The following is a 24,749-nucleotide window of genomic DNA, read 5'->3' on the forward strand; positions in this document are numbered from 1 at the left end:
ACTCAGACACTCAGTACAGGGAAACACAGACTCAGACACTCAGTACAGGGAAACACAGACTCAGACACTCAGTACAGGGAAACACAGACTCAGACACTCAGTACAGGGAAACACAGACTCAGACACTCAGTACAGGGAAACACAGACTCAGACACTCAGTACAGGGAAACACAGACTCAGACACTCAGTACAGGGAAACACAGACTCAGACACTCAGTACAGGGAAACACAGACTCAGACACTCAGTACAGGGAAACACAGACTCAGACACTCAGTACAGGGAAACACAGACTCAGACACTCAGTACAGGGAAACACAGACTCAGACACTCAGTACAGGGAAACACAGACTCAGACACTCAGTACAGGGAAACACAGACTCAGACACTCAGTACAGGGAAACACAGACTCAGACACTCAGTACAGGGAAACACAGACTCAGACACTCAGTACAGGGAAACACAGACTCAGACACTCAGTACAGGGAAACACAGACTCAGACACTCAGTACAGGGAAACACAGACTCAGACACTCAGTACAGGGAAACACAGACTCAGACACTCAGTACAGGGAAACACAGACTCAGACACTCAGTACAGGGAAACACAGACTCAGACACTCAGTACAGGGAAACACAGACTCAGACACTCAGTACAGGGAAACACAGACTCAGACACTCAGTACAGGGAAACACAGACTCAGACACTCAGTACAGGGAAACACAGACTCAGACACTCAGTACAGGGAAACACAGACTCAGACACTCAGTACAGGGAAACACAGACTCAGACACTCAGTACAGGGAAACACAGACTCAGACACTCAGTACAGGGAAACACAGACTCAGACACTCAGTACAGGGAAACACAGACTCAGACACTCAGTACAGGGAAACACAGACTCAGACACTCAGTACAGGGAAACACAGACTCAGACACTCAGTACAGGGAAACACAGACTCAGACACTCAGTACAGGGAAACACAGACTCAGACACTCAGTACAGGGAAACACAGACTCAGACACTCAGTACAGGGAAACACAGACTCAGACACTCAGTACAGGGAAACACAGACTCAGACACTCAGTACAGGGAAACACAGACTCAGACACTCAGTACAGGGAAACACAGACTCAGACACTCAGTACAGGGAAACACAGACTCAGACACTCAGTACAGGGAAACACAGACTCAGACACTCAGTACAGGGAAACACAGACTCAGACACTCAGTACAGGGAAACACAGACTCAGACACTCAGTACAGGGAAACACAGACTCAGACACTCAGTACAGGGAAACACAGACTCAGACACTCAGTACAGGGAAACACAGACTCAGACACTCAGTACAGGGAAACACAGACTCAGACACTCAGTACAGGGAAACACAGACTCAGACACTCAGTACAGGGAAACACAGACTCAGACACTCAGTACAGGGAAACACAGACTCAGACACTCAGTACAGGGAAACACAGACTCAGACACTCAGTACAGGGAAACACAGACTCAGACACTCAGTACAGGGAAACACAGACTCAGACACTCAGTACAGGGAAACACAGACTCAGACACTCAGTACAGGGAAACACAGACTCAGACACTCAGTACAGGGAAACACAGACTCAGACACTCAGTACAGGGAAACACAGACTCAGACACTCAGTACAGGGAAACACAGACTCAGACACTCAGTACAGGGAAACACAGACTCAGACACTCAGTACAGGGAAACACAGACTCAGACACTCAGTACAGGGAAACACAGACTCAGACACTCAGTACAGGGAAACACAGACTCAGACACTCAGTACAGGGAAACACAGACTCAGACACTCAGTACAGGGAAACACAGACTCAGACACTCAGTACAGGGAAACACAGACTCAGACACTCAGTACAGGGAAACACAGACTCAGACACTCAGTACAGGGAAACACAGACTCAGACACTCAGTACAGGGAAACACAGACTCAGACACTCAGTACAGGGAAACACAGACTCAGACACTCAGTACAGGGAAACACAGACTCAGACACTCAGTACAGGGAAACACAGACTCAGACACTCAGTACAGGGAAACACAGACTCAGACACTCAGTACAGGGAAACACAGACTCAGACACTCAGTACAGGGAAACACAGACTCAGACACTCAGTACAGGGAAACACAGACTCAGACACTCAGTACAGGGAAACACAGACTCAGACACTCAGTACAGGGAAACACAGACTCAGACACTCAGTACAGGGAAACACAGACTCAGACACTCAGTACAGGGAAACACAGACTCAGACACTCAGTACAGGGAAACACAGACTCAGACACTCAGTACAGGGAAACACAGACTCAGACACTCAGTACAGGGAAACACAGACTCAGACACTCAGTACAGGGAAACACAGACTCAGACACTCAGTACAGGGAAACACAGACTCAGACACTCAGTACAGGGAAACACAGACTCAGACACTCAGTACAGGGAAACACAGACTCAGACACTCAGTACAGGGAAACACAGACTCAGACACTCAGTACAGGGAAACACAGACTCAGACACTCAGTACAGGGAAACACAGACTCAGACACTCAGTACAGGGAAACACAGACTCAGACACTCAGTACAGGGAAACACAGACTCAGACACTCAGTACAGGGAAACACAGACTCAGACACTCAGTACAGGGAAACACAGACTCAGACACTCAGTACAGGGAAACACAGACTCAGACACTCAGTACAGGGAAACACAGACTCAGACACTCAGTACAGGGAAACACAGACTCAGACACTCAGTACAGGGAAACACAGACTCAGACACTCAGTACAGGGAAACACAGACTCAGACACTCAGTACAGGGAAACACAGACTCAGACACTCAGTACAGGGAAACACAGACTCAGACACTCAGTACAGGGAAACACAGACTCAGACACTCAGTACAGTGAAACACCGACTCAGACACTCAGTACAGGGAAACACAGACTCAGACACTCAGTACAGGGAAACACAGACTCAGACACTCAGTACAGGGAAACACAGACTCAGACACTCAGTACAGGGAAACACAGACTCAGACACTCAGTACAGGGAAACACAGACTCAGACACTCAGTACAGGGAAACACAGACTCAGACACTCAGTACAGGGAAACACAGACTCAGACACTCAGTACAGGGAAACACAGACTCAGACACTCAGTACAGGGAAACACAGACTCAGACACTCAGTACAGGGAAACACAGACTCAGACACTCAGTACAGGGAAACACAGACTCAGACACTCAGTACAGGGAAACACAGACTCAGACACTCAGTACAGGGAAACACAGACTCAGACACTCAGTACAGGGAAACACAGACTCAGACACTCAGTACAGGGAAACACAGACTCAGACACTCAGTACAGGGAAACACAGACTCAGACACTCAGTACAGGGAAACACAGACTCAGACACTCAGTACAGGGAAACACAGACTCAGACACTCAGTACAGGGAAACACAGACTCAGACACTCAGTACAGGGAAACACAGACTCAGACACTCAGTACAGGGAAACACAGACTCAGACACTCAGTACAGGGAAACACAGACTCAGACACTCAGTACAGGGAAACACAGACTCAGACACTCAGTACAGGGAAACACAGACTCAGACACTCAGTACAGGGAAACACAGACTCAGACACTCAGTACAGGGAAACACAGACTCAGACACTCAGTACAGGGAAACACAGACTCAGACACTCAGTACAGGGAAACACAGACTCAGACACTCAGTACAGGGAAACACAGACTCAGACACTCAGTACAGGGAAACACAGACTCAGACACTCAGTACAGGGAAACACAGACTCAGACACTCAGTACAGGGAAACACAGACTCAGACACTCAGTACAGGGAAACACAGACTCAGACACTCAGTACAGGGAAACACAGACTCAGACACTCAGTACAGGGAAACACAGACTCAGACACTCAGTACAGGGAAACACAGACTCAGACACTCAGTACAGGGAAACACAGACTCAGACACTCAGTACAGGGAAACACAGACTCAGACACTCAGTACAGGGAAACACAGACTCAGACACTCAGTACAGGGAAACACAGACTCAGACACTCAGTACAGGGAAACACAGACTCAGACACTCAGTACAGGGAAACACAGACTCAGACACTCAGTACAGGGAAACACAGACTCAGACACTCAGTACAGGGAAACACAGACTCAGACACTCAGTACAGGGAAACACAGACTCAGACACTCAGTACAGGGAAACACAGACTCAGACACTCAGTACAGGGAAACACAGACTCAGACACTCAGTACAGGGAAACACAGACTCAGACACTCAGTACAGGGAAACACAGACTCAGACACTCAGTACAGGGAAACACAGACTCAGACACTCAGTACAGGGAAACACAGACTCAGACACTCAGTACAGGGAAACACAGACTCAGACACTCAGTACAGGGAAACACAGACTCAGACACTCAGTACAGGGAAACACAGACTCAGACACTCAGTACAGGGAAACACAGACTCAGACACTCAGTACAGGGAAACACAGACTCAGACACTCAGTACAGGGAAACACAGACTCAGACACTCAGTACAGGGAAACACAGACTCAGACACTCAGTACAGGGAAACACAGACTCAGACACTCAGTACAGGGAAACACAGACTCAGACACTCAGTACAGGGAAACACAGACTCAGACACTCAGTACAGGGAAACACAGACTCAGACACTCAGTACAGGGAAACACAGACTCAGACACTCAGTACAGGGAAACACAGACTCAGACACTCAGTACAGGGAAACACAGACTCAGACACTCAGTACAGGGAAACACAGACTCAGACACTCAGTACAGGGAAACACAGACTCAGACACTCAGTACAGGGAAACACAGACTCAGACACTCAGTACAGGGAAACACAGACTCAGACACTCAGTACAGGGAAACACAGACTCAGACACTCAGTACAGGGAAACACAGACTCAGACACTCAGTACAGGGAAACACAGACTCAGACACTCAGTACAGGGAAACACAGACTCAGACACTCAGTACAGGGAAACACAGACTCAGACACTCAGTACAGGGAAACACAGACTCAGACACTCAGTACAGGGAAACACAGACTCAGACACTCAGTACAGGGAAACACAGACTCAGACACTCAGTACAGGGAAACACAGACTCAGACACTCAGTACAGGGAAACACAGACTCAGACACTCAGTACAGGGAAACACAGACTCAGACACTCAGTACAGGGAAACACAGACTCAGACACTCAGTACAGGGAAACACAGACTCAGACACTCAGTACAGGGAAACACAGACTCAGACACTCAGTACAGGGAAACACAGACTCAGACACTCAGTACAGGGAAACACAGACTCAGACACTCAGTACAGGGAAACACAGACTCAGACACTCAGTACAGGGAAACACAGACTCAGACACTCAGTACAGGGAAACACAGACTCAGACACTCAGTACAGGGAAACACAGACTCAGACACTCAGTACAGGGAAACACAGACTCAGACACTCAGTACAGGGAAACACAGACTCAGACACTCAGTACAGGGAAACACAGACTCAGACACTCAGTACAGGGAAACACAGACTCAGACACTCAGTACAGGGAAACACAGACTCAGACACTCAGTACAGGGAAACACAGACTCAGACACTCAGTACAGGGAAACACAGACTCAGACACTCAGTACAGGGAAACACAGACTCAGACACTCAGTACAGGGAAACACAGACTCAGACACTCAGTACAGGGAAACACAGACTCAGACACTCAGTACAGGGAAACACAGACTCAGACACTCAGTACAGGGAAACACAGACTCAGACACTCAGTACAGGGAAACACAGACTCAGACACTCAGTACAGGGAAACACAGACTCAGACACTCAGTACAGGGAAACACAGACTCAGACACTCAGTACAGGGAAACACAGACTCAGACACTCAGTACAGGGAAACACAGACTCAGACACTCAGTACAGGGAAACACAGACTCAGACACTCAGTACAGGGAAACACAGACTCAGACACTCAGTACAGGGAAACACAGACTCAGACACTCAGTACAGGGAAACACAGACTCAGACACTCAGTACAGGGAAACACAGACTCAGACACTCAGTACAGGGAAACACAGACTCAGACACTCAGTACAGGGAAACACAGACTCAGACACTCAGTACAGGGAAACACAGACTCAGACACTCAGTACAGGGAAACACAGACTCAGACACTCAGTACAGGGAAACACAGACTCAGACACTCAGTACAGGGAAACACAGACTCAGACACTCAGTACAGGGAAACACAGACTCAGACACTCAGTACAGGGAAACACAGACTCAGACACTCAGTACAGGGAAACACAGACTCAGACACTCAGTACAGGGAAACACAGACTCAGACACTCAGTACAGGGAAACACAGACTCAGACACTCAGTACAGGGAAACACAGACTCAGACACTCAGTACAGGGAAACACAGACTCAGACACTCAGTACAGGGAAACACAGACTCAGACACTCAGTACAGGGAAACACAGACTCAGACACTCAGTACAGGGAAACACAGACTCAGACACTCAGTACAGGGAAACACAGACTCAGACACTCAGTACAGGGAAACACAGACTCAGACACTCAGTACAGGGAAACACAGACTCAGACACTCAGTACAGGGAAACACAGACTCAGACACTCAGTACAGGGAAACACAGACTCAGACACTCAGTACAGGGAAACACAGACTCAGACACTCAGTACAGGGAAACACAGACTCAGACACTCAGTACAGGGAAACACAGACTCAGACACTCAGTACAGGGAAACACAGACTCAGACACTCAGTACAGGGAAACACAGACTCAGACACTCAGTACAGGGAAACACAGACTCAGACACTCAGTACAGGGAAACACAGACTCAGACACTCAGTACAGGGAAACACAGACTCAGACACTCAGTACAGGGAAACACAGACTCAGACACTCAGTACAGGGAAACACAGACTCAGACACTCAGTACAGGGAAACACAGACTCAGACACTCAGTACAGGGAAACACAGACTCAGACACTCAGTACAGGGAAACACAGACTCAGACACTCAGTACAGGGAAACACAGACTCAGACACTCAGTACAGGGAAACACAGACTCAGACACTCAGTACAGGGAAACACAGACTCAGACACTCAGTACAGGGAAACACAGACTCAGACACTCAGTACAGGGAAACACAGACTCAGACACTCAGTACAGGGAAACACAGACTCAGACACTCAGTACAGGGAAACACAGACTCAGACACTCAGTACAGGGAAACACAGACTCAGACACTCAGTACAGGGAAACACAGACTCAGACACTCAGTACAGGGAAACACAGACTCAGACACTCAGTACAGGGAAACACAGACTCAGACACTCAGTACAGGGAAACACAGACTCAGACACTCAGTACAGGGAAACACAGACTCAGACACTCAGTACAGGGAAACACAGACTCAGACACTCAGTACAGGGAAACACAGACTCAGACACTCAGTACAGGGAAACACAGACTCAGACACTCAGTACAGGGAAACACAGACTCAGACACTCAGTACAGGGAAACACAGACTCAGACACTCAGTACAGGGAAACACAGACTCAGACACTCAGTACAGGGAAACACAGACTCAGACACTCAGTACAGGGAAACACAGACTCAGACACTCAGTACAGGGAAACACAGACTCAGACACTCAGTACAGGGAAACACAGACTCAGACACTCAGTACAGGGAAACACAGACTCAGACACTCAGTACAGGGAAACACAGACTCAGACACTCAGTACAGGGAAACACAGACTCAGACACTCAGTACAGGGAAACACAGACTCAGACACTCAGTACAGGGAAACACAGACTCAGACACTCAGTACAGGGAAACACAGACTCAGACACTCAGTACAGGGAAACACAGACTCAGACACTCAGTACAGGGAAACACAGACTCAGACACTCAGTACAGGGAAACACAGACTCAGACACTCAGTACAGGGAAACACAGACTCAGACACTCAGTACAGGGAAACACAGACTCAGACACTCAGTACAGGGAAACACAGACTCAGACACTCAGTACAGGGAAACACAGACTCAGACACTCAGTACAGGGAAACACAGACTCAGACACTCAGTACAGGGAAACACAGACTCAGACACTCAGTACAGGGAAACACAGACTCAGACACTCAGTACAGGGAAACACAGACTCAGACACTCAGTACAGGGAAACACAGACTCAGACACTCAGTACAGGGAAACACAGACTCAGACACTCAGTACAGGGAAACACAGACTCAGACACTCAGTACAGGGAAACACAGACTCAGACACTCAGTACAGGGAAACACAGACTCAGACACTCAGTACAGGGAAACACAGACTCAGACACTCAGTACAGGGAAACACAGACTCAGACACTCAGTACAGGGAAACACAGACTCAGACACTCAGTACAGGGAAACACAGACTCAGACACTCAGTACAGGGAAACACAGACTCAGACACTCAGTACAGGGAAACACAGACTCAGACACTCAGTACAGGGAAACACAGACTCAGACACTCAGTACAGGGAAACACAGACTCAGACACTCAGTACAGGGAAACACAGACTCAGACACTCAGTACAGGGAAACACAGACTCAGACACTCAGTACAGGGAAACACAGACTCAGACACTCAGTACAGGGAAACACAGACTCAGACACTCAGTACAGGGAAACACAGACTCAGACACTCAGTACAGGGAAACACAGACTCAGACACTCAGTACAGGGAAACACAGACTCAGACACTCAGTACAGGGAAACACAGACTCAGACACTCAGTACAGGGAAACACAGACTCAGACACTCAGTACAGGGAAACACAGACTCAGACACTCAGTACAGGGAAACACAGACTCAGACACTCAGTACAGGGAAACACAGACTCAGACACTCAGTACAGGGAAACACAGACTCAGACACTCAGTACAGGGAAACACAGACTCAGACACTCAGTACAGGGAAACACAGACTCAGACACTCAGTACAGGGAAACACAGACTCAGACACTCAGTACAGGGAAACACAGACTCAGACACTCAGTACAGGGAAACACAGACTCAGACACTCAGTACAGGGAAACACAGACTCAGACACTCAGTACAGGGAAACACAGACTCAGACACTCAGTACAGGGAAACACAGACTCAGACACTCAGTACAGGGAAACACAGACTCAGACACTCAGTACAGGGAAACACAGACTCAGACACTCAGTACAGGGAAACACAGACTCAGACACTCAGTACAGGGAAACACAGACTCAGACACTCAGTACAGGGAAACACAGACTCAGACACTCAGTACAGGGAAACACAGACTCAGACACTCAGTACAGGGAAACACAGACTCAGACACTCAGTACAGGGAAACACAGACTCAGACACTCAGTACAGGGAAACACAGACTCAGACACTCAGTACAGGGAAACACAGACTCAGACACTCAGTACAGGGAAACACAGACTCAGACACTCAGTACAGGGAAACACAGACTCAGACACTCAGTACAGGGAAACACAGACTCAGACACTCAGTACAGGGAAACACAGACTCAGACACTCAGTACAGGGAAACACAGACTCAGACACTCAGTACAGGGAAACACAGACTCAGACACTCAGTACAGGGAAACACAGACTCAGACACTCAGTACAGGGAAACACAGACTCAGACACTCAGTACAGGGAAACACAGACTCAGACACTCAGTACAGGGAAACACAGACTCAGACACTCAGTACAGGGAAACACAGACTCAGACACTCAGTACAGGGAAACACAGACTCAGACACTCAGTACAGGGAAACACAGACTCAGACACTCAGTACAGGGAAACACAGACTCAGACACTCAGTACAGGGAAACACAGACTCAGACACTCAGTACAGGGAAACACAGACTCAGACACTCAGTACAGGGAAACACAGACTCAGACACTCAGTACAGGGAAACACAGACTCAGACACTCAGTACAGGGAAACACAGACTCAGACACTCAGTACAGGGAAACACAGACTCAGACACTCAGTACAGGGAAACACAGACTCAGACACTCAGTACAGGGAAACACAGACTCAGACACTCAGTACAGGGAAACACAGACTCAGACACTCAGTACAGGGAAACACAGACTCAGACACTCAGTACAGGGAAACACAGACTCAGACACTCAGTACAGGGAAACACAGACTCAGACACTCAGTACAGGGAAACACAGACTCAGACACTCAGTACAGGGAAACACAGACTCAGACACTCAGTACAGGGAAACACAGACTCAGACACTCAGTACAGGGAAACACAGACTCAGACACTCAGTACAGGGAAACACAGACTCAGACACTCAGTACAGGGAAACACAGACTCAGACACTCAGTACAGGGAAACACAGACTCAGACACTCAGTACAGGGAAACACAGACTCAGACACTCAGTACAGGGAAACACAGACTCAGACACTCAGTACAGGGAAACACAGACTCAGACACTCAGTACAGGGAAACACAGACTCAGACACTCAGTACAGGGAAACACAGACTCAGACACTCAGTACAGGGAAACACAGACTCAGACACTCAGTACAGGGAAACACAGACTCAGACACTCAGTACAGGGAAACACAGACTCAGACACTCAGTACAGGGAAACACAGACTCAGACACTCAGTACAGGGAAACACAGACTCAGACACTCAGTACAGGGAAACACAGACTCAGACACTCAGTACAGGGAAACACAGACTCAGACACTCAGTACAGGGAAACACAGACTCAGACACTCAGTACAGGGAAACACAGACTCAGACACTCAGTACAGGGAAACACAGACTCAGACACTCAGTACAGGGAAACACAGACTCAGACACTCAGTACAGGGAAACACAGACTCAGACACTCAGTACAGGGAAACACAGACTCAGACACTCAGTACAGGGAAACACAGACTCAGACACTCAGTACAGGGAAACACAGACTCAGACACTCAGTACAGGGAAACACAGACTCAGACACTCAGTACAGGGAAACACAGACTCAGACACTCAGTACAGGGAAACACAGACTCAGACACTCAGTACAGGGAAACACAGACTCAGACACTCAGTACAGGGAAACACAGACTCAGACACTCAGTACAGGGAAACACAGACTCAGACACTCAGTACAGGGAAACACAGACTCAGACACTCAGTACAGGGAAACACAGACTCAGACACTCAGTACAGGGAAACACAGACTCAGACACTCAGTACAGGGAAACACAGACTCAGACACTCAGTACAGGGAAACACAGACTCAGACACTCAGTACAGGGAAACACAGACTCAGACACTCAGTACAGGGAAACACAGACTCAGACACTCAGTACAGGGAAACACAGACTCAGACACTCAGTACAGGGAAACACAGACTCAGACACTCAGTACAGGGAAACACAGACTCAGACACTCAGTACAGGGAAACACAGACTCAGACACTCAGTACAGGGAAACACAGACTCAGACACTCAGTACAGGGAAACACAGACTCAGACACTCAGTACAGGGAAACACAGACTCAGACACTCAGTACAGGGAAACACAGACTCAGACACTCAGTACAGGGAAACACAGACTCAGACACTCAGTACAGGGAAACACAGACTCAGACACTCAGTACAGGGAAACACAGACTCAGACACTCAGTACAGGGAAACACAGACTCAGACACTCAGTACAGGGAAACACAGACTCAGACACTCAGTACAGGGAAACACAGACTCAGACACTCAGTACAGGGAAACACAGACTCAGACACTCAGTACAGGGAAACACAGACTCAGACACTCAGTACAGGGAAACACAGACTCAGACACTCAGTACAGGGAAACACAGACTCAGACACTCAGTACAGGGAAACACAGACTCAGACACTCAGTACAGGGAAACACAGACTCAGACACTCAGTACAGGGAAACACAGACTCAGACACTCAGTACAGGGAAACACAGACTCAGACACTCAGTACAGGGAAACACAGACTCAGACACTCAGTACAGGGAAACACAGACTCAGACACTCAGTACAGGGAAACACAGACTCAGACACTCAGTACAGGGAAACACAGACTCAGACACTCAGTACAGGGAAACACAGACTCAGACACTCAGTACAGGGAAACACAGACTCAGACACTCAGTACAGGGAAACACAGACTCAGACACTCAGTACAGGGAAACACAGACTCAGACACTCAGTACAGGGAAACACAGACTCAGACACTCAGTACAGGGAAACACAGACTCAGACACTCAGTACAGGGAAACACAGACTCAGACACTCAGTACAGGGAAACACAGACTCAGACACTCAGTACAGGGAAACACAGACTCAGACACTCAGTACAGGGAAACACAGACTCAGACACTCAGTACAGGGAAACACAGACTCAGACACTCAGTACAGGGAAACACAGACTCAGACACTCAGTACAGGGAAACACAGACTCAGACACTCAGTACAGGGAAACACAGACTCAGACACTCAGTACAGGGAAACACAGACTCAGACACTCAGTACAGGGAAACACAGACTCAGACACTCAGTACAGGGAAACACAGACTCAGACACTCAGTACAGGGAAACACAGACTCAGACACTCAGTACAGGGAAACACAGACTCAGACACTCAGTACAGGGAAACACAGACTCAGACACTCAGTACAGGGAAACACAGACTCAGACACTCAGTACAGGGAAACACAGACTCAGACACTCAGTACAGGGAAACACAGACTCAGACACTCAGTACAGGGAAACACAGACTCAGACACTCAGTACAGGGAAACACAGACTCAGACACTCAGTACAGGGAAACACAGACTCAGACACTCAGTACAGGGAAACACAGACTCAGACACTCAGTACAGGGAAACACAGACTCAGACACTCAGTACAGGGAAACACAGACTCAGACACTCAGTACAGGGAAACACAGACTCAGACACTCAGTACAGGGAAACACAGACTCAGACACTCAGTACAGGGAAACACAGACTCAGACACTCAGTACAGGGAAACACAGACTCAGACACTCAGTACAGGGAAACACAGACTCAGACACTCAGTACAGGGAAACACAGACTCAGACACTCAGTACAGGGAAACACAGACTCAGACACTCAGTACAGGGAAACACAGACTCAGACACTCAGTACAGGGAAACACAGACTCAGACACTCAGTACAGGGAAACACAGACTCAGACACTCAGTACAGGGAAACACAGACTCAGACACTCAGTACAGGGAAACACAGACTCAGACACTCAGTACAGGGAAACACAGACTCAGACACTCAGTACAGGGAAACACAGACTCAGACACTCAGTACAGGGAAACACAGACTCAGACACTCAGTACAGGGAAACACAGACTCAGACACTCAGTACAGGGAAACACAGACTCAGACACTCAGTACAGGGAAACACAGACTCAGACACTCAGTACAGGGAAACACAGACTCAGACACTCAGTACAGGGAAACACAGACTCAGACACTCAGTACAGGGAAACACAGACTCAGACACTCAGTACAGGGAAACACAGACTCAGACACTCAGTACAGGGAAACACAGACTCAGACACTCAGTACAGGGAAACACAGACTCAGACACTCAGTACAGGGAAACACAGACTCAGACACTCAGTACAGGGAAACACAGACTCAGACACTCAGTACAGGGAAACACAGACTCAGACACTCAGTACAGGGAAACACAGACTCAGACACTCAGTACAGGGAAACACAGACTCAGACACTCAGTACAGGGAAACACAGACTCAGACACTCAGTACAGGGAAACACAGACTCAGACACTCAGTACAGGGAAACACAGACTCAGACACTCAGTACAGGGAAACACAGACTCAGACACTCAGTACAGGGAAACACAGACTCAGACACTCAGTACAGGGAAACACAGACTCAGACACTCAGTACAGGGAAACACAGACTCAGACACTCAGTACAGGGAAACACAGACTCAGACACTCAGTACAGGGAAACACAGACTCAGACACTCAGTACAGGGAAACACAGACTCAGACACTCAGTACAGGGAAACACAGACTCAGACACTCAGTACAGGGAAACACAGACTCAGACACTCAGTACAGGGAAACACAGACTCAGACACTCAGTACAGGGAAACACAGACTCAGACACTCAGTACAGGGAAACACAGACTCAGACACTCAGTACAGGGAAACACAGACTCAGACACTCAGTACAGGGAAACACAGACTCAGACACTCAGTACAGGGAAACACAGACTCAGACACTCAGTACAGGGAAACACAGACTCAGACACTCAGTACAGGGAAACACAGACTCAGACACTCAGTACAGGCAAACACAGACTCAGACACTCAGTACAGGGAAACACAGACTCAGACACTCAGTACAGGATAACACAGACTCAGACACTCAGTACAGGGAAACACAGACTCAGACACTCAGTACAGGGAAACACAGACTCAGACACTCAGTACAGGGAAACACAGACTCAGACACTCAGTACAAGGAAACACAGACTCAGACACTCAGTACAGGGAAACACAGACTCAGACACTCAGTACAGGGAAACACAGACTCAGACACTCAGTACAGGGAAACACAGACTCAGACACTCAGTACAGGGAAACACAGACTCAGACACTCAGTACAGGGAAACACAGACTCAGACACTCAGTACAGGGAAACACAGACTCAGACACTCAGTACAGGGAAACACAGACTCAGACACTCAGTACAGGGAAACACAGACTCAGACACTCAGTACAGGGAAACACAGACTCAGACACTCAGTACAGGGAAACACAGACTCAGACACTCAGTACAGGGAAACACAGACTCAGACACTCAGTACAGGGAAACACAGACTCAGACACTCAGTACAGGGAAACACAGACTCAGACACTCAGTACAGGGAAACACAGACTCAGACACTCAGTACAGGGAAACACAGACTCAGACACTCAGTACAGGGAAACACAGACTCAGACACTCAGTACAGGGAAACACAGACTCAGACACTCAGTACAGGGAAACACAGACTCAGACACTCAGTACAGGGAAACACAGACTCAGACACTCAGTACAGGGAAACACAGACTCAGACACTCAGTACAGGGAAACACAGACTCAGACACTCAGTACAGGGAAACACAGACTCAGACACTCAGTACAGGGAAACACAGACTCAGACACTCAGTACAGGGAAACACAGACTCAGACACTCAGTACAGGGAAACACAGACTCAGACACTCAGTACAGGGAAACACAGACTCAGACACTCAGTACAGGGAAACACAGACTCAGACACTCAGTACAGGGAAACACAGACTCAGACACTCAGTACAGGGAAACACAGACTCAGACACTCAGTACAGGGAAACACAGACTCAGACACTCAGTACAGGGAAACACAGACTCAGACACTCAGTACAGGGAAACACAGACTCAGACACTCAGTACAGGGAAACACAGACTCAGACACTCAGTACAGGGAAACACAGACTCAGACACTCAGTACAGGGAAACACAGACTCAGACACTCAGTACAGGGAAACACAGACTCAGACACTCAGTACAGGGAAACACAGACTCAGACACTCAGTACAGGGAAACACAGACTCAGACACTCAGTACAGGGAAACACAGACTCAGACACTCAGTACAGGGAAACACAGACTCAGACACTCAGTACAGGGAAACACAGACTCAGACACTCAGTACAGGGAAACACAGACTCAGACACTCAGTACAGGGAAACACAGACTCAGACACTCAGTACAGGGAAACACAGACTCAGACACTCAGTACAGGGAAACACAGACTCAGACACTCAGTACAGGGAAACACAGACTCAGACACTCAGTACAGGGAAACACAGACTCAGACACTCAGTACAGGGATACACAGACTCAGACACTCAGTACAGGGATACACAGACTCAGACACTCAGTACAGGGAAACACCGACTCAGACACTCAGTACAGGGAAACACAGACTCAGACACTTAGTACAAGTAAACACAGACTCAGACACTCAGTGCAGGGAAACACCGACTCAGACACTCAGTACGAGTAAACACAGACTCAGACACTCAGTACAGGGACACACAGACTCAGATACTCAGTACAGGGAAACACAGACTCAGACACTCAGTACAGGGATATACAGACTCAGACACTCAGTACAGGGATACACAGACTCAGACACTCAGTACAGGTTAACACCGACTCAGACACTCAGTACAGGGAAACACAGACTCAGATACTTAGTACTAGTAAACACAGACTCAGACACTCAGTACAGGGAAACACCGACTCAGACACTCAGTACGAGTAAACACAGACTCAGACACTCAGTACAGGGACACACAGACTCAGATACTCAGTACAGGGAAACACAGACTCAGACACTCAGTACAGGGATACACAGACTCAGACACTCAGTACAGGGATACACAGACTCAGACACTCAGTACAGGGAAGCACCGACTCAGACACTCAGTACAGGGAAAAGCAGACTCAGATACTTATTACAAGTAAACACAGTCTCAGACACTCAGTACAGGGAAACACCGACTCAGACACTCAGTACAGGGAAACACCGACTCAGACACTCAGTACAAGTAAACACAGACTCAGACGCTCAGTACAGGGAAACACGGACTCAGTCACTCAGTACAAGTAAACACAGACTCAGTCACTCAGTACAGGGAAACACAGACTCAGACACTCAGTACAAGTAAACACAGACTCAGACACTCAGTACAGGGAAACACAGACTCAGACACTCAGTACAAGTAAACACAGACTCAGACACTCAGTACAGGGAAACACAGACTCAGACACTCAGTACAAGTAAACACCGACTCAGACACTCAGTACAGGGAAACACAGACTCAGACGCTCAGTACAAGTAAACACAGACTCAGGCACTCAGTATAGGGAAACACAGACTCAGACACTCAGTAAAAGTTAACACAGACTCAGACACTCAGTACAGGGATACACAGACTCAGACACTCAGTACAGGGAAACACAGACTCAGACACTCAGTACAGGGATACACAGACTCAGACACTCAGTACAGGGAAACACAGACTCAGACACTCAGTACAGGGAAACACAGACTCAGACACTCAGTACAAGTAAACACAGACTCAGACACTCAGTACAGGGAAACACCGACTCAGACACTCAGTACAAGTAAACACAGACTCAGACACTCAGTGCATGGAAACACAGACTCAGACACTCAGTACAGGGAAACACAGACTCAGACACTCAGTACAGGGAAACACAGACTCAGACACTCAGTACAAGGAAACACAGACTCAGACACTCAGTACAAGTAAACACAGACTCAGACACTCAGTACAGTGAAACACAGACTCAGACACTCAGTACAGGGAAACACAGACTCAGACACTCAGTACAAGTAAATACAGTCTCAGACACTCAGTAAAAGTTAACACAGACTCAGACACTCAGTACAGGGAAACACAGACTCAGACACTCAGTACAAGTAAACACAGACTCAGACACTCAGTACAGGGAAACACAGACTCAGACACTCAGTACAGGGAAACACAGACTCAGACACTCAGTACAGGGAAACACAGACTCAGACACTCAGTACAGGTAATACAGACTCAGACACTCAGTACAGGGAAACACAGACTCAGACACTCAGTACAGGGAAACACAGACTCAGACACTCAGTACAGGGAAACACCGACTCAGACACTCAGTACAGGAAAACACAGACTCAGACACTCAGTACAGGGAAACACCGACGCGGACACTCAGTACCGGGAAAGGGTTATTGCTATTTCAGAGACTTGGTTGATTGATGGACAGGATTGGCAGATAAACGTTCCAGGATTTAGATGTTTCAGGCAGGATAGAGAGGGATGTAGAAGAGGTGGGAGTTGCACTGCTGGTTAAGGAGACTATCACCGCTGTACGACAGGAGGACACCTCAGAGGGCTCATGCAGCGAGACAATATGGGTTGGGCTCCGGAATAGGAAGGGTGCAGTCACAATGTTGGGGGTATAGGCCTCCCAATTGCTGGCAGGAGATTGAGGAACAGTTATGTAGGCAGATTTTGGAAAGATGTAAAAGCAATAGGCTTGTTGTGGTGGGTGATTTTAACTTTCTCTATATTGTTTGGGAATCACTTAGCGCTAGGGGTTTGGATGGTGCAGAATTTGTAAGGTGTATCCAGGAGGGCTTCCTGAGACAATATGTAGATAATCCAACGAGGGAAGGGGCAATACTGGATCTGGTATTAGGGAATGAACCCGGCCAGGTGGCCGAAGTTTCAGTAGGGGAGCATTTCAGGAAAAGTGACCATAATTCAGTAAGTTTCAAGGTACTGGTGGATAAGGATAACAGGAGTCCTCGGGTTAAGGTGCTTAATTGCGGGGAGGCTAATTATAACAATATTAGGCAGGAACTGAGGAATCTAGACTGGAGGTGGATGTTTGAGGGCAAATCAATAACTGACATGTAGGGGGCTTTCAAACGTCAGTTGATAAGAATTAAGGACCAGCATGTTCCTGCTAGGATGAAGGATAAGCATGGCAAGTTTCAGGAACCTTGGATAATGAAGGATATTGTGAGATTAGTCAAAAAGAAAAGGGAAGCATTTGTAAGGGCTAAAAGACTGGGAACAGATGAAGCCCGTGGAGAATATAAAGAAAGTAGGAAGAAACTTAAGCAAGGAGTCAGGAGGACTAAAAGGCGTCATGAAAAGTCACTGGCAACCAGGGTTAAGGAAAATCCCAAGGCCTTTTATACATATGTAAAAAGCAAGAGGGTAGCCAGGGAAAGGGTAGGCCCACTCAGGGACAGAGGTGGGAATCTGTGTGTGGAGCCAGATGAAATGGGAGAGATGCTAAATGAATACTTCTCATCGGTATTCACCAAAGAGAAGGACTTAGCGGTCGATTTGCCTAGGGAGGAGTGTATAGATAGCCTGGATCATGTTGAGATCAAAAAAGACGAGGTGTTAGGTGTGTTGAAGAATATTAAGGTGGATAGGTCCCCAGGGCCAGATGGGACCCACCCCAGAGTACTGAGGGAGGCAAGGGAGGAGATTGCTAGGGCCTTGACAGAAATCTTTGTATCCTCACTGGCTATGGGTGAGGTCTCAGAGGACTGGAGAATGGCCAATGTTGTTCCATTGTTTAAGAAGGGTAGCAGGGATAATCCAGGAAATTATAGGCTGGTGAGCCTTACGTCAGTGGTAGGGAAATTATTGGAGAAGATTCTTCATGACAGGATTTACTACCATTTGGAAGCAAATGGGTGTATTAGTGAGAGGCAGCATGGTTTTGTGAAGGGGAGGTCGTGTCTCAGTAACTTGATCGAGCTTTTCGAGGAAGTGACAAAGATTATTGACTATGGAAGGGCAGTGGATGTTATCTACATGGATTTCACTAAGGCCTTTGACGAGGTCCCTCATGGCAGACTGGTACAGAAGGTAAAGTCGCACGGGATCAGAGGTGAGCTGGCAAGATGGATACAGAATTGGCTTGGTCATAGAAGACAGAGGGCAGTAGTGGAAGGGTGCTTTTCTGAATGGAGAGCTGTGACTAGTGGTGTTCCGCAGGGATCAGTGCTGGGACCTTTGCTGTTTGTGGTATACATAAATGATTTGGAGGAAAATGTAACTGGGCTAATTAGTAAGTTTGCAGACGACACTAAGGTTGGAGGAGTTGCTGATAGTGAAAAGGATTGTCAAAGGATACAATGGGATATAGATCGGTTGGAGACTTGGGCGGAGAAACGACAGATGGAGTTTAATCCGGACAAATGCAAGGTAATGCATTTTGGAAGGTCTAATACAGGCAGGAATTATACAGTAAATGGCAGAACCCTTAAGTGCATCGATGGGCAGAGGGATCTGGGTGTACAGGTCCACAGGTCACAAAGTGGCAACGCAGGTGGATAAGGTAGTCAGGAAGGCATATAGCATGCTTGCCTTCATTGGCAGGGGTATTGAGTATAAAAGCTGGGAAGTCATGCTGCAGCTGTATAGAACCTTGGTTAGGCCACACTTGGAATATTGCGTACAATTCTGGTCGCCACATTACCAGAAGGATATGGAGGCATTGGAGAAGGTGCAGAGGAGGTTTATCAGGATGCTACCTGGTCTGGAGGTTATTAGCTATGAGGAGAGGTTGGAGAAACTTGGATTGTTCTCACTAGAATGACAGAGATTGAGGGGCGACTTGATAGAAGTTTACAAATTTGTGATTGGCATGGACAGAGTAGATAGAAGCTTTTTCCCAGGGTGGAAGAGTCAATTACTAGGGGACATAGATTTAAGGTGCGAGGAGAAAGCTATAGAGGAGATGTGTGGGGTAAGTTTTTTACACAGAGGGTAGTGAGTGTCTGGAATTCACTGCGAGAGGAGGTGGTGGAAGCAGGTACGATAGTGGTGTTTAAGAGGCAGCTTGACAAATACATGAATAGGATGGGAATAGAGGGATACGGACCCCGGAAGTGCAAAATGTTTTAGTTTGACAGGCAATATGATCAGCGCAGGCTTGGAGGGCCGAAGGGACTGTTCCTGTGCTGTACTTTTCTTTGTTCTTTGTTCTTTGTTCTTTGTTCTAAACACTGATTCAGAGCCACAGTACAGGTGATTGACAGGGGAAAGGGCGGGGTCTGTCTGATTGATTTTGCAAAGGGCGGGGTCTATCAGTGATTGACAGGGGAAAGGGCAGGGCATGTCAGTGATTGACAGGGGAAAGGGCGGGACCTGTTAGTGATTGACGGGAAAGGGCAGGGTCTTTCAGTGATTGACGGGAAAGGGCGGGGCCTGTCAGTGATTGACTTGAAAGGGCAGGGCCTGTCAGTGATTGACAGGGGAAAGGGCGGGGTATGTCAGTGATTGACGGGAAAGGGCAGGGTCTTTCAGTGATTGACGGGAAAGGGCGGGGTATGTCAGTGATTGACGGGAAAGGGCCGGGCCTGTTAGTGATTGACAGGGGAAATGGCGGGGTATGTCAGTGATTGACAGGGGAAAGGGCGGGGTATGTCAGTGATTGACAGGGGAAAGGGCGGGGTATGTCAGTGATTGACAGAGGAAGTGGCGGGGTATGTCAGTGATTGACAGGGTAGAGGAAGGGGCCTGAGATTGACAGATGAAGGGGCAGAGTCCCCCTGAGTAAGGAGGGAGGAGCAGGGTCTAAGTGTGGAACTTGTGACGGTGACAGGTGTGGCCACATGAATTCCAATAATATCCCATTGTTTTGTTGAGGCACTGAAGATCTCCTGTGTCATCTCACTGATTGTCCTCTGTGTTTCTGGCCCTTCTAGAGCGGTTTGTTGTAGAGGATCTTGTGCAGATGTCCAAGCAGGGGGTTGACATCGATGGCTTTGTCTTACAGTACCTTGATAAGGCCCAGGTATGTAGGCACAATTCAGGAACACGGATTCTTACCTTGAAGACTAGTGGGAGTCTCCTGCCAATCCTTCACGACTGCACGAGTGAATTCCCAGGAGTCTGACCCGAGTCCACGCTCCAGAGGAAGGACCCTTTGTGTTTCAGACTGATGTAGTCTGAGCCTGTGTTCAGGCGGGTGGGGTGTAGCCTGAGCCTGTGTTCCAGCGGGCGGGGTGTAGTCTGAGCCTGTGTTCCTGTGGGCGGGGTGTAGTCTGAGCCTGTGTTCCGGCGAGCGGGGTGTAGTCTGAGCCTGTGTTCCGGTGGGTGGGGTGTAGTCTGAACCTGTGTTCCGGCGAGCGGGGTGTAGTCTGAGCCTGTGTTCCGGTGGGTGGGGTGTAGTCTGAGCCTGTGTTCCGGCGAGCGGGGTGTAGTCTGAGCCTGTGTTCTGGAGGGCGGGGTGTAGTGTGAGCCTGTGTTCCAGCGGGTGGGGTGTAGCCTGAGCCTGTGTTCCGGCGAGCGGGGTGTGGTCTGAGTCTGTGTTCCTGTGGGCGGGGTGTAGTGTGAGCCTGTGTTCCAGCGGGTGGGGTGTAGCCTGAGCCTGTGTTCTGGTGGGTGGTGTGTAGTCCAAGCCTGTGTTCCTGCGGGTGGGGTGTAGTCTGAACCTGTGTTCCTGTAGCCAGTGTGTAGTCTGAGCCTGTGTTCCTGTGGGCAGGGTGTAGTCTGAGCCTGTGTTCCTGTAGGCGGGGTGTAGTCTGAGCCTGTGTTCCGGTGGGTGGGGTGTAGTCTGAGCCTGTGTTCCGGTGGGCGGGGTGTAGTCTGAGCCTGTGTTCTGGTGGGCGGGGTGTAGTCTGAGCCTGTGCTCCGGTGGGCGGGGTGTAGTCTGAGCCTGTGTTCCGGTGGGTGGGGTGTAGTCTGAGCCTGTGTTCCGGTGGGTGGGGTGTAGTCTGAGCCTGTGCTCCGGTGGGTGGGGTGTAGTCTGAGCCTGTGTTCCGGTGGGTGGGGTGTAGTCTGAGCCTGTGTTCTGGCAGCAGGGTGTAGTCTGAGACTGTGTACCGGCGGGTTGTAGTCTGAGCCTGTGTTCCGGTGTGGTGTGGCCTGTGTTTCAGCCCCCAAGGTTCTGGCCCCGCTTGTTGTGAGATCCATAGCTCTGTCCTCATCACAACTTTACTTTTCTACCTATCTTTATGTTATCAGCAAATTTGGCAACCATCCATTCAGTCCCTTCATCAAATTCATTCATATAAATTATGAACAGTTGAGGCTCCAGCACTGATCCCTGTGGCACAGCACTCGCTACATCTTGCCAATCTGAAAAACATCCATTTATGCCAACCCTCTGCTTCCTGTTCGCCAGCCAATCTTCTATCCATGTCAATATGTTACCCCCTACACCATGAGCTTTTATTTTCCGCAATTACTTTTGATGTGGTGTGATTTGAGCCTGTGTTCCGGCCATGTGTAGTGTAAGCCTGTGTTCCGGCTGAGTGTAGTTTGAGCCTGTGTTCCAGCCGGGCGTAGTTTGAGTCTGTGTTCCGGCTGAGTGTAGTTTGAGTCTGTGTTCCGGCCGGGTGTAGTTTGAGTCTGTGTTCCGGCTGAGTGTAGTTTGAGTCTGTGTTCCGGCTGATTGTAGTTTGAGTCTGTGTTCCGGCTGAGTGTAGCTTGAGTCTGTGTTCCGGCTGAGTGTAGGTTGAGTCTGTGTTCCGGCTGAGTGTAGCTTGAGTCTGTGTTCCGGCTGAGTGTAGTTTGAGTCTGTGTTCCGGCCGAATGTAGTTTGAGTCTCTGTTCCGGCCGGGTGTAGTTTGAGTCTGTGTTCCGGCCGAATGTAGTTTGAGTCTGTGTTCCGGCTGAGTGTAGTTTGAGTCTGTGTTCCGGCCGAGTATAGTTTGAGTCTGTGTTCCGGCCGAATGTAGTTTGAGTTTGTGTTCCAGCCGGGTGTAGTTTGAGTCTGTGTTCCGGCCAAGTGTAGTTTGAGTCTGTGTTCTGGCCAAGTGTAGTTTGAGTCTGTGTTCCGGCTGGGTGTAGTTTGAGTCTGTGTTCCGGCCGAATGTAGTTTGAGACTGTGTTCCGGCTGGGTGTAGTTTGAGTCTGTGTTCCGGCCGGGTGTAGTTTGAGTCTGTATTCCGGCCGGGTGTAGTTTGAGTCTGTGTTCTGGCCGAATGTAGTTTGAGTCTGTGTTCCGGCTGGGTGTAGTTTGAGTCTGTGTTCCGGCCGAATGTAGTTTGAGACTGTGTTCCGGCTGGGTGTAGTTTGAGTCTGTGTTCCGGCCGGGTGTAGTTTGAGTCTGTATTCCGGCCGGGTGTAGTTTGAGTCTGTGTTCCGGCCGAATGTAGTTTGAGTCTGTGTTCCGGCCGGGTGTAGTTTGAGTCTGTGTTCCAGCTGAATGTAGTTTGAGACTGTGTTCCGGCCGGGTGTAGTTTGAGTCTGTGTTCCGGCCAAGTGTAGTTTGAGTCTGTGTTCCGGCCGAATGTAGTTTGAGACTGTGTTCCGGCCGGGTGTAGTTTGAGTCTGTGTTCCGGCCGGGTGTAGTTTGAGTCTGTGTTCCGGCTGAGTGTAGTTTGAGTCTGTGTTCCGGTGGGCGGGGTGTAGTCTGAGCCTGTGTTCCGGTGGGCGGGGTGTAGTCTGAGCCTGTGCTCCGGTGGGCGGGGTGTAGTCTGAGCCTGTGTTCCGGTGGGTGGGGTGTAGTCTGAGCCTGTGTTCCGGTGGGTGGGGTGTAGTCTGAGCCTGTGCTCCGGTGGGTGGGGTGTAGTCTGAGCCTGTGTTCCGGTGGGTGGGGTGTAGTCTGAGCCTGTGTTCTGGCAGCAGGGTGTAGTCTGAGACTGTGTACCGGCGGGTTGTAGTCTGAGCCTGTGTTCCGGTGTGGTGTGGCCTGTGTTTCAGCCCCCAAGGTTCTGGCCCCGCTTGTTGTGAGATCCATAGCTCTGTCCTCATCACAACTTTACTTTTCTACCTATCTTTATGTTATCAGCAAATTTGGCAACCATCCATTCAGTCCCTTCATCAAATTCATTCATATAAATTATGAACAGTTGAGGCTCCAGCACTGATCCCTGTGGCACAGCACTCGCTACATCTTGCCAATCTGAAAAACATCCATTTATGCCAACCCTCTGCTTCCTGTTCGCCAGCCAATCTTCTAT

At 48.8% G+C, this 24,749-nt stretch overlaps 1 protein-coding gene across 3 annotated transcripts in view; it reads left to right on the forward strand.

The window, feature by feature from the left end:
* The window catches only part of LOC121281698 (rho-related BTB domain-containing protein 2-like), a 443,351-nt gene that overhangs the window by 397,956 nt on the left and 20,646 nt on the right, over positions 1–24,749 (forward strand). For 2 of the 3 annotated variants that reach the window (XM_041194627.1, XM_041194629.1), the window contains exon 8: positions 21,546–21,634. The exons of the other annotated variant lie outside the window; for it this stretch is intronic. In XM_041194627.1, coding sequence (XP_041050561.1) covers positions 21,546–21,634 — 89 coding nt within the window. The remainder of the gene's footprint in view (positions 1–21,545; positions 21,635–24,749) is intronic. 3 annotated transcript variants of the gene reach the window in all.

This window comes from Carcharodon carcharias, chromosome 1, assembly GCF_017639515.1.
Source record: "Carcharodon carcharias isolate sCarCar2 chromosome 1, sCarCar2.pri, whole genome shotgun sequence".
In the NCBI taxonomy this organism is placed as follows: Eukaryota; Metazoa; Chordata; class Chondrichthyes; order Lamniformes; family Lamnidae; genus Carcharodon; species Carcharodon carcharias.